We start from the raw sequence: 11,945 nt of genomic DNA on the forward strand, positions 1-11,945 counted from the left end.
TAAACGTTTCAAATTTTGGATTTCATGAGAAGAGAGTACAATTGAGAAAACTGGTTTATATTTAACTCTGTGGCAATCTCAACGTCTACAACATACAATACATAGATATTAGTGACTGTACATTTATGTTTCCCTGTTTTCTGTTTTCTGTGTTTTTAAGCAGGACATTTCCTCATAGTGTTACCAAATAAGTGCTATTACATTCTAATATTAATATGGTTGTGCTGTTTTTCTATGTTTAATAAGGTGGTAATTAGTTGATCACCTAGAACCATTTGTACCTGAAATACTTAAGTATTAATTAACTTAAGTTAACATGTTGACCTCTCCAGCGTCTTGCGGCATTTATATTGAAAACTCCAGTATAACTTGATTGATGTTCAGTGGCCATCTTTTATTGTTATGTACACAACCTGCCCCTGAGTTTTTATTCAGAGATACGAAAATTACGAGATGTCCTGATCAGATAATCTGCTGATGTCTTAATCCTTTTGTTCTTTCAAGAAATAGGTCATTACCTGATTGTAGGTGTGCACTGAATTACTCTTCCAGAGGTCATGTGACTCCAAATACAAAGGGGGTCAGTCTTCATCAGACTTATCTAACGGAGCTCAGAAGGAAGAATTATTTCAAAACATAATGTTGATAGTGTGAAGATAAGACGTGGGGATAATTAACTGTGTATTTAAACTAAATGCAGCCATTGAACAACCCCCCTGCCCTCATCTATTGGCTGCTGGTGGGGGGTGGAGGCTGTGGCTCATAAACTATGAAGCCTTGGTGGTGTGTTATCCCATGGGTCAACATTTGTATAAAAGGTGCTGGCAGGTTTTCTCACCCCAGAATAACATTAGGCCGATCAAGGATGTGGATGCTCTTCTTTTGGAGTGCCTTGTTGGGGGCGTTGGGGTCAGAGGAAATGCCCTCTGGAGCAGCTCAGCAGCTTCAGGCCCTCCACTGCCCTCCCTGCGAGCAGATCCACTGCTCCTCCCGGCGGGCACTGAAGCTCCAGTGTAAAGGTGGTGTCACGACAGGCGTCTGTGGCTGCTGCCCTGTCTGTGCCAGAACAGAGGGGGAGACCTGTGGAGGAACGTGGGACTATCTGGGCAAGTGTGATGAGGGACTGGTGTGTGTTTACCAGGACTCAGCAACTGACAAAGCAGATGCAGAGCGCAAAGGGATCTGTGAAGCAGGTGAGATTATAGTTTATAACCTCAATTAGTATCAAGCAGGTAGTGTGCCCAGGATTAGTTTTTATCATTGATTCATTCAATATGCCTCCGTGAGCCAAATTTCTTTCAAATTTAACCACCAGTTTTAAAAAAAGGTGCAGCAATGTCTTAATTTTGCATCACAACATGTAACTATAGAACTAATGTAACTATCTTACTTATATATATATATATTTAAATTAAATAACATTTATTGTTTTATACACAAATGTCTTTGTATCTGTTTACATATATGTGTATTTTCCCTTTTAACTGTATTTTTTTATGCACATATGGAACTGTTTATGTGTCTTACATATTGATATGTAAACGGAGCATCTTTCAATAAAACAAATCTTTACAAAAAACAAAAAGTTAATAATATAGCATTTGAAAACTTGTTTTGAATAGCAATACTGCAATGACACAATACTCCATTACAAGTAAAAGTACAGTAGCAAGGATCTAAAAATAAAAAGTACTCATCATGCAGTACAATTGCTCCCACCAATGTTATATTTGTATTGGTTGTAATATTGTATTATTATTAGAGATTAGTTAAAATATAAACAGCGTTTTAATTTATTTACACTATTTTTACTATGCTGTTGGGTAGTTCAAGCTGTGGCAATACATCATATTTTGAAAACTGATCATATATTTTGTAAAATGTTTGACTGCAAAGTAACTAATAGCTGTGAAATAAATGTAGTGACGTTAAAAAGTACAATGTAGTGGAGTTTAAGTGTAAAGTAGCATAAAATGGAAAACTCAAAACTGTACTCATGTATTGTACTTGAGTTAAATTTGACCACTAAGTCCCTGCAGTGGGAGTGGTGCCAATGTGGTAAATCTTGCTTATGAGCTGTGAATACTGATAGTGTAGTCAAGGCTTCCTTTGATTCAAAGGTTCCTGCTAACAGTTAAGCCATAATTACACCTCTTATCTCTTCACGACAAAAAGAGTTGTCACCGTTATTGATACGGTATCAGACGTAGTACGAGATAAGAGATTTTCATGCTTTGTTGCTGTTCTGGAAAAAATGTAAATACTAAATTTGATCAATAGAATGCTTTGTGAGTTGCGAGTCCCAGTTCTGTTTCTCATTCAGTGTTTGTTTGAATGTGTGTTTGCGCAGTGATTGAACCCCTCGATCCAGAGAGCTGTCACCCAGAGTGCACCAAGGAATACTGTCAGGCCAACCCCTCTGAAATCTGCTCTGCAAGGTAACTGGTGGGAAAAAGTTGTTTTTCCATTAATGCAGGGGTCTTCGAACTCAAATTGGCTTGATGCTACTGCTGGTATTGTCATCTCACAGGTGGACCTGCAATGTTTAAGTACTAAAAGAAAGCGCAATATTTCTGAAATAACACTGTTAACTAACATCATACTCACATCAAAATGCAAACTTTATATATGCAGTAGTTTGAGCATAACTGATCATGTCACTTGATGACTTGCTGATCCGTTCTGCCACTGTGTGTGCAAAAAGAGACAAGTTTCTGGACACATGAATATCAGCAACTTGCAATTCCTCAGAAACCGCCCTTCAGTTTCCTGCTTTGGTGACTAACTCACTTACCACATAACTCAGAAGCTCTGAAACCTGCTCTCTTCTTATCAACCCTTTGCACACATTTGCAGGCATCTTTGACCTTTGCCTTTATTTTGTGCCAAATAAAATACATGTTTTTTTTGTGATAAAACTGTAATTTTATACACAAAGGGGTAATGACTTGCAGGCTGGATTATATTATATTTTTAACATTATGTTGTGGGCAGGTGGGGGGAGGATTGAGACCCCTGCCTTAATGTCTTCACATGCTGGATTTTGAACAGAAATATGTTCCCGTTCTGTAGGTTTGTGTCTCTGGATAAGACGACGTGCCAGGGCTCCTGCCAACACACCTCCTGTTCAAGCTGTCTGCTGCTGAAACCCCCATCATGCCCTCAGACCTGCACCCACTCTGATTCTTCCTGTCTACACCGCTTTGGGAAGTGTGTGCACAATCACCTGACAGGGGCTCATAATCCTGTATGCCACAACAACCTACAGGTAGGTGGGAGAGAAGCATGAGAAACTGTACTGCACTGCCTTGAAACACTTTACCCATTAATCTAACACTGTATTGTCTTTCTTCTTTCTCTGTAGAATACTTCTGAGGGGCACTTTCTGTGTTTGGTCCCAGCTTGTCCAGACGCATCGACGTAACTCCCAGTGTAACAAGAGGAAACCCAGAGGAGAACTAGCTCATGTAGCAACATGGAAAAAAGGCAGCTATGTGTATAACTTGAACATTCTTCACCTAACAATCACATTTTGTATGCAATGTAAACCTGAATAAAAACGTGACTTTTTATGTATTTCTAAAACATGACAAATAAAATACCATTTAAATACTGTACTTTCTCTGATTTGATTCATTTAATGGGAACAATGATGATTGATCTGGATCTATTCCAGTTATTATACTATGCATTCACTTGATGTACATTGTTATCAGTGAGCTTCTGTGGTGAGTTTTAGCATTTGTCTTCACATAGTTTATTGTATGTTGAGTGTATCGTACGTTTAAGCCCGAGTGTGGTCAATGTTTTACCTGGCTGAAAGACAAATGTCCCCTCATTCACAAGTGTACCTGCGGGTAAATGATGAAAACACTTTAAAAGGATTAACTGTTCTCCTCCAGAGATCTAAGCACTCTCTATTGATAATTATTACACTCAATTTCTTCCACAATGCCTAATAAAAAGTAGTGAATAGAAGATGGTAATTAATGAAGCACTAACTAACATGATGCTTTGCACATTACCTGCATAATTAGAAACAGTTTATAGTGGTGTTGCTGTAGGGATGGCAATATTGGTCTGTCGGTTGGTCCATCACATTGCTGCAGACTGAAATACACTAACAACTACAGGATGGATTTTCATTAAATCAAGTTGAGACTTTCATGTCAACCCTTAGAATGAATCCTCTGACCTGTCTTCTAGCAGCTTCATCAGGTCCAAATGTTAATTTGTCCAATACTTTGGTTTATGACCAGGAAAACTAATGACATTCCCATTAGAGCTGCAACAATTAGTCGATTTGTTGTCAACTTTTAAATTACTTGCCAACTACTTTCACAATAATTGATCAAGTTGTTGTTTTTTATAAATAAAAACCTTAAATGTGAATATTTTCTGGTTTCTTTACTTCTCGATGTCAGTTAAACTGAGTATATTGGGGTTGTAGATAAAACAAGACATTTGAGGATGTCATCTTGGAGTTTGGGAAACATTGTCCACCATTTTCTGACTTTTTATAGACCAAACAACTAATCGATTAATCAAGAAAATAACCGGCAGATTAATAGAGAATGAAGATAATCGTTAATTGTAGCCCCAATTCCCATCAGCCTCAGCTGTACTTTGTGTTCAGTGCAGAAAATGTTGGCATACCAACAAGCTCAACTACGATGCTGAATAAGGTTTTACCCTCTTAACATCAGCATGTTAACAGTCATTGTGAGCATGTTAGCATGGTGGTTAGTATTTAGCTCAAAGCATCGTCATGCTGAAGTACAGCCTCACAGAGCTGCAGACTCTTCTTGTTCTTAAGTGTAATCTTCTAAAATAACTTTATAGTGAATATTGAACCATGAATGAGTGAATGGGTGAGGGCACCTAGAGTAAGTAGAAACAATGCAGCAAGTTGTTAAATGAAGTGGAATAAGACAGGTACAACAATGTAGTATATTAAAAGGTCGTATCAGTGCAGCACTGTGTCTCTTCTGTTTTAATTGTTCCCATTTTTTGTGAGTTTTTCAGGTTCACAGGAGACGTGAAGCGTCTTGAGTCCCCTCTGCCATCGCTGCCCCCCTGACAGTTGATGGTTATTGAATAACAGACGGTTTATGAGGCAGCAATAATGAAGCTTGTACAGAAAGGGAATAAAGTGTGGACCAACAATGGACAGTTTGTTCTGTGTCCTTCAAATGTGAGCCGTTTCTGAAGAGAAGCAGTTTATCTTAAGGATTTCGCAAGGAGTCGGTTTTTATACCAAAACAAAGGACTGCGTTTTCTTTCATCTTCTTTTAACTTCAGTCAGTTGCATCAATATAATAGTGTGATATCTAAATAATATCTGGTGTTTAATCAGACAGGAGGGAAGGAGGTGAAGCTCACTGTCCAATTTTGTTTAAAAACAAATTGAAGAAAATGGCAGAGGAGGAAAACATGAGCAAATGAATGAGAAATAGCTCTTGTGTTGTTAGTATTGTACGAGTAATTATGCTTAAATTAATGAAATCATTGTTAAAGGTACTTTAAAAAGGTAATTTCTGAATCTAGTACTCCATCATTAAAGTTATTAAATTGTCTTCTTACAAGGTTATTTGTCAAACCACAAACAACTATCCAAAATCTATTCCTTTTGTACATTTTGTGTGCTCCTAACTGGATACACATCAGTATATCAGGTATCTATTAGAACGACGGGCTCTGCCACCAAAGCAGGCCGCCTCTGTTATCAATCCCATATAGCCGTCTCACTTTTTTTTTTTAACTGATAAAAACAACGGATAACAAAGGACTGTCTGCCTGCCAGCTGTAATAAATGTGCCCCTGTCAGACAGACGGAACCCAAGTTTAAATACAACACAAAACCTGGGAACAATAGAAAAGCACAAGAGATTACAGTAAAGGAGTGACCTTCAGGAAGATTTGGATGTATGGGAAGCAGCTGCAGACATTTCGACATGATTACTTTCAGCAGGTCTGAATAATGTGTGATATTAGAGATCTTAGAAAAGCCTGACAATCATTTAAAATCAACATAAAAGATTTTTCAGTCAACTTCAGTACAAACTAAACTCACTCAAACCCTTGAAACAATTTAAAGCAAAAGTACAATTTTATTAGTGTCAAAAATTGTAACAAATTTGATCAACCTGTTGCCTTTAAGAGGATATACAATGTACTTCCTTTACCGCTATAAGGATATAAAATCATTTTATGTATAATAAATGAGGTTGTCAGTGGCCTCTCTGGGATTCATCATTATAAATACAGTATGTCAGCACTGTGGCCACCTCATATATTTTTTCTTCATTAAGCCTAATTATTTTATTCAATACCTTAAAGTTACAACTAAATCATGAGTTATAAAAAGGTCCCTTCCCATTTTTCCCTAAATCTGAGTGATACTAAGTCACACCATGAGAAAGTAACCATTTAAATTGGAATATAGTCATATTAGTGCCTGATTAACAGACGGACATTTATAAGTCAAATATAATCTGTTAATGTGCTAGAAATCCTCAGTACTTAAGACCTAACAAAAAGACATCTTAACGTTTGACTCCATGCTTTGCAGTTATTTCATTTTTCATTGTCTACTCCCCCCCCCCTTTGGTTAGTACGACAGTGCCTTTCAGAGGACTAAAACCACACAGCAACAGAACTTATCTACAAAACAGAACTTTACTAAACCATACAAATTACAGATGGAACATTGCATAACATTTTTAAGATGCAGAATGGTCTTATTACCTATTTTAACAAAATGAATACACAATAGGATGCCAATAGCTGCTATTTGAAAAGATATGTTATCTTGGAATAACAATAATTATAGTTATTTGTACAAATAAAGAAAATAACGATTGTAGAGAGAAAACAGTATAAAAGGTGCATAAAACTTTTATCTTTGCTCGGGCCTCCAGTCAGTCTCTGATCAGGAAGGCACTGTGGATAATGAACATCCAGGCCGTCTGTCCTGTTGTCACCTGAACAGTCTGTTCCAAAAGGATACGAAAGTGGTGGAGTTCAAGGCACCGATGAATATGAGCAGCAGAAGGTAGAGACTCATCATGATAGCAAAATGGTGTCTGAGGAGCCAGGAGGTGCTGCGGGAATGTCTGAAAAAAACAAACAACACAAAAATCATCTTTTGTTTACCAATAATAAACAAAATGATAGATAGATTTAGATATATACTTTATTAATCCCCCATTGGGGAAATTCTTCTTTTCACTCTTTTATTCTCTCTCTCTCTCTCCACACACACACACACACACACACACACACACACACACCCTTTGTGTTCTCCTGTTTTTTTCTATTTTTTAGTAAAATATAATCAGATTTGTAATTGTAGAATTACGAATGAATGAATTTTGTTTTTAAACGTATTCATTCATTCATTTATTTCTGTAAGAAGCCATTTCTCTTCTATATTCCTATTTAAGATTTAAGCACAAAAATATTGCAGACCTTTTAATTTCTGACAAAGATTCAAATAATTGTTAACTACTTTGATGGGTCACTCTTTTATTCTCAAAACGACACACACACACACACACACACACACACACACACACACACACACACACACACACACACACACACACACACACATATATGAGCAGCTCAGCTGGGTAATTCACACATGCAGATACAAAGAGGCAGGCAGTCTCTTGTCTGTCACAAGCCTGAACCTTCAGAGTATTAAGCATGTTATTATTAACATACTTTTCATACATAATTTCTATAACAATATACCTCCACCTTTCACTGCTACCGTAGTTTCTCCTACATGCTTGGAAGGCGAGTGGAATAAAGTTGGTTGCAATCTGCAACTTCACTGCTAGATGCTACTAAATGCTACACACTGGTCCTTTAAGTTATATTACAGGGAATGATCATCACCACCACTGATTTAGTTTGAATTACTTTTACATTGTTGAGTGGATTAGCATTGTGCTTCCATTGTAAGTGGGGATCAAAAGAAGCAGAGTGGCTATAACAAGGTTGCCGCTCTCGTATGCTGAGAGGACATTTGTTGAACTTTTTGCTGAGCGCCTTTTAAGTCTTTGAGTACTGGTAGGCAGCACTAACCTGTTTTTCAAGATTCCATTCAGAATTAATGTCAAGTCTCGAGTGTTTGTACATACAAAAGGTGTCATGAAATGTGGCTTATAAATACTTTTTCAGTATTTACAGCCTTTACCCACAAGTGATCTGCAACACTACATTTGACCTGGGAGATTCTTACCTGGACAGGTGCCTCCGCTGAGAGTAAACAAGCAGGTACTTGACTCGCAAAAGCTGATTGTTGGTGACTACAAAGTACTTCAGCGGCACTTCCCCTCCTTCGCTGTTCTTTGCTCTCGAGCGTTGACGGTCAATAATTTCAGAATCTAAAAGGGGAAATAATACGAGGTTTTAATACGAGGGGTTTTAAACATCAGTGTTAGAGGATTTAAATTATGTGTGTGCAGTGACTCACACTGTTAACGCACCTTTTTTCTTCACCTGGCACTTAACATCCGGGTGATCAATGACTTCACACAAGGCGACACAGCTGAGCAGTGGACCCAGGAGACTTTCTCGCCAGCCGCTGCTGTGAGGACTGTAGAGGACAGCCATGCTGAGGTCACTGGTGAGGTAGGTCCCCTCTCCAAACACAGAGTTCTACACAACATGCAGAAAAGATCGACTTTTTGAGTTCTTGTGTCTGGCAGAAACAACAAAATATCTGATTTCCACTTCATCCTTTAGTAATCCAAACATTTCACTGAAGTCTTGTATGTTATAATACAGGTCTATAAAGGGACAGTCTGTTAGTGCCACATACGACATAAAGCAGAAATAACCTTGTTGAGGTGACAGTGCAGCCCATTGTGAATGATAGAGTGAAAGTTCTCCAGGCGGCTGCCGTGGAATGCATAGAAGACGTCTCTGCCTGCCCTTGTCTTCTCAAACCTGGCATTCATTTGATCACAGTACTCCAGCTCAAACAGGAAGTCTGGCACAGGCGCAGGAATCCCTTCATTTTCCGTCAGGTTACAAAGTTTGGCGTACTTGTGGAGATCAAAGAAACACACAGTCAAGACAAAACGTAGTAAAAGACACTGTGGTTTATGTATTTATACTTGTAGAGATGTACCTCATCTTTCTGCAGCGTCTTCACAGCAAAGCTCTTTGAAGAGAGAATCCAGTGTGTGAGAGCCAGATGATGATCTCCCTCTCTGGGTCGTAGTCTTACCAACTCTCTCACACCCGGCAAAGACTTCACATCTGCCAACTAGAGAAGAAAACAAACTTCTTTTGATCATATTGCCACAACAGGAGTAGTCACATCTGTCCATAGTAAGTCTAGTATTCCCCTTCTGTTGACTACAGTGCATACGAAACTTGCAAAACATATTAAGGGCCGTATCAAGAGCCAGTGTTGTGTTTGTCCATTCTGAGCTACTGTAGAAACATGGCAGTTCAACATGGCAGACTCCATAGAAGAGGACCTGCTCCCTCTGTAGATAAGAACGGTTCATTCTAATGTAACAAAAACACTATTCTTATTTTCAGGTGATTATGCACTAATATGAATATTATATTTAATTTCTGCCAATAGATCTTATTAAATGTTACACACAGGACCTTTAAACCATTTGCAGTACCATTTTAACATTGTGTACACGTATTGTTGTCTTGCCGTTCTTGTTCTCGATCACCTTTCTACCTCTAACAGCAATTTACTGCCACCAAGTGTATGTGTATTACGTCAGTGCTTGACATGTAAGCATTAATACTACAGCAGAGCGTGTTCAAATGCTTTTAGCTGTCACTATATATCTTACCAGCTCCTCAAAGTCCTTATTGTCACCGCTTATGTATCTAGGAGGGAAGGGTCTAAGCAAAGAGTCCCTCTTGTAGTTCTGTGCTGCAGCCACAAACAGGCTGCAGCGGAGGTCTGCTGCTACTGGGTCTCTGTGCAGACAGGAGCACACCAGCTCTCTGACCGCCTCAGGTGGGAGCGTTGGCTGCATTCCCAGCACTGCAGACAGAGGTGATAAGATAAGAAACAGTGAGCACAGCCAAAAATTAGGTTAGGTGATAACAGCCCAGCAAAAAACTCATGATCATCAACATATATTAGGGGGGTAACAGAAACTGATTAAAAACTGTTGTGTATTGCTAAACTGTGTACTTTGATCAGAATCTGTTTACCCTAATAATTGTTTTGATGAATTAATCTGCTGATGATTAATTTCTCAATAACTTGATCTCAAAAATCATACAAACAAATGTCCAATGTGTGGAGGAGGTGGATGCATATTGCGGCAGCATGAAATCTTCTCCCTCCTCATCGTCTCTTACTTTGAAGAGAAGACATTTAGGGATAGGGTTACACAATTTGACACCTAACTCGTGTTGTGCAGGTGAGCCTGCTAGTGAGGGGCCCAACAGGTCAGGTAACTGGCTACGTTACTGTAGCCAATAGTAACTTTTAAGGCCAACACCTAAATACAATAAGTCCTTATGTACTGTCTTCTCCTGTGCGGACAATATAGCATTCACTGACGTTACAGTGTAGTTCCTGGATGAGGTTAGCTAGTAATGTTGCTCCTCTTAATTAGCACAGGAGGAAGCTACGTTAGCTAACATTAGCTGAGCTACAACAAGTGAAGAGCTGCTAATATATCCGTCGCCGAGCAACGTTACTGGTGATAAACACGCCATTGTCGGACTCCTGTGGGATCCTCGATGTATCAGGAATATACCCCTGCTGCACACAGACATACTTCACCCGAAAGACACTAGTTTTATAGGATTATTTGTCGTTACCTTCAGTCTCGCTCAACTCATAGCACTGCAGGAGGAGCTAACGTTAGCTGCTGCGTTCAAGTGCCGGAAAAACTAACGGAATTCTGACATTTTCTCGCACGGAATGAAATGTGTAAACACAAACGTGGCAGATGTGTTAGCCAATGGAGAGTGGACCTTGTTAGTGAAATGATAATTAGGAAGAGCACACAGCTGCCTTCCATAAGTGTTTGGTGTGGGTTTTCTCATCTTTATTCTAACATGGGCTAGAAGCAACAAGAAAAGGGAAGTTTACGAGGAACAATGAACGCGGCATTAATAACACTGTGCTGATGCTCAGAGAGAGAGAGACATTAAAGATCCACAGCAAAATAAAAAACACCCTCTTGTAAAAAAATGACTCTTTCTTCTGCACCAACAGCTGTTCAGAACCAGACTTTGTCAGGCACAAAGGTGTTAAAAGTGAAAACCAAACCAAAAGGCCATATTAGATTTTGAAAGAAGGCATAAACATGTATAAACTTATCACAAGTACATTGCTGTCTTATATCTTTGGGGTTAAATATGCATCTTCAGAGTGTAGGTTTTTCAGCCATCAGACAGATACGGGCAGTGTGTGATTTTTCTTCAATTTCCCCCTTAGAAATATTTCTTTTTGCATCAGGGACAAACAGGGTGGCCTATCCAGTAGCTACAGGGCAAAACATTTGTCACTGTTGTTAAGCTTGGGAATAACTGAAATGTGTTAATTTGTTCAGGGTAGAGCTGTCGGAGGGGAACAACCCAAAGGTTGGCCTCAGTAATGGGTTCACTGATCAATGCTTTGGTAATTAATAAATCATTAGTAAAGCCACAAAGTTATAAACCCTTTATAAGAAGTGGTACTGAAAGCTTTCATGTTCACTACTACCTTAACTCTGAGCACTAATCATTATCCACCTTACACATTTTACATTTATTGAGTTATCTTTTTGATTTAAAATAGTTGCAAGCCCTTTAATTTATATTTTACTATTTTATGCTGTATTGTTATGTATTACCCATATTTCTTTGATTTTTTTTTGCATTCATGTGCTGCACAAATAAACATACCTTCAATTTGTCATTTGGGCTAAAAAAACCTCTGAGAAAGTGAAAAAACC

General features: G+C 38.6%; 2 protein-coding genes across 2 annotated transcripts; one reads left to right on the plus strand and one right to left on the minus strand.

Moving 5' to 3' along the window:
* The first annotated feature begins 865 nt into the window (after positions 1-865).
* si:ch73-330k17.3 (IGFBP domain-containing protein) lies at positions 866-3,617 on the plus strand. Its single transcript, XM_051383057.1, has 4 exons — positions 866-1,193; positions 2,351-2,438; positions 3,073-3,268; positions 3,365-3,617. The coding sequence occupies exons 1-4, from the start codon at positions 866-868 to the stop codon at positions 3,422-3,424; spliced, it is 672 nt and encodes a 223-aa protein (XP_051239017.1). The 3' UTR covers positions 3,425-3,617.
* Positions 3,618-6,090: 2,473 nt separating this feature from the next.
* Positions 6,091-10,930, minus strand: parp16 (poly (ADP-ribose) polymerase family, member 16). The gene is made up of 7 exons (XM_051383055.1): positions 10,825-10,930; positions 9,837-10,033; positions 9,146-9,283; positions 8,853-9,059; positions 8,499-8,670; positions 8,252-8,396; positions 6,091-7,115 (listed from the first exon to the last, which is right to left on the minus strand). The coding sequence occupies exons 2-7, from the start codon at positions 10,023-10,025 to the stop codon at positions 6,980-6,982; spliced, it is 987 nt and encodes a 328-aa protein (XP_051239015.1). The 5' UTR covers positions 10,026-10,033; positions 10,825-10,930; the 3' UTR covers positions 6,091-6,979.
* Between the last annotated feature and the right edge of the window lie 1,015 nt (positions 10,931-11,945).

The sequence above is a fragment of the Dicentrarchus labrax genome, unplaced genomic scaffold, assembly GCF_905237075.1.
Source record: "Dicentrarchus labrax unplaced genomic scaffold, dlabrax2021, whole genome shotgun sequence".
Classification (NCBI taxonomy): domain Eukaryota; kingdom Metazoa; phylum Chordata; class Actinopteri; family Moronidae; genus Dicentrarchus; species Dicentrarchus labrax.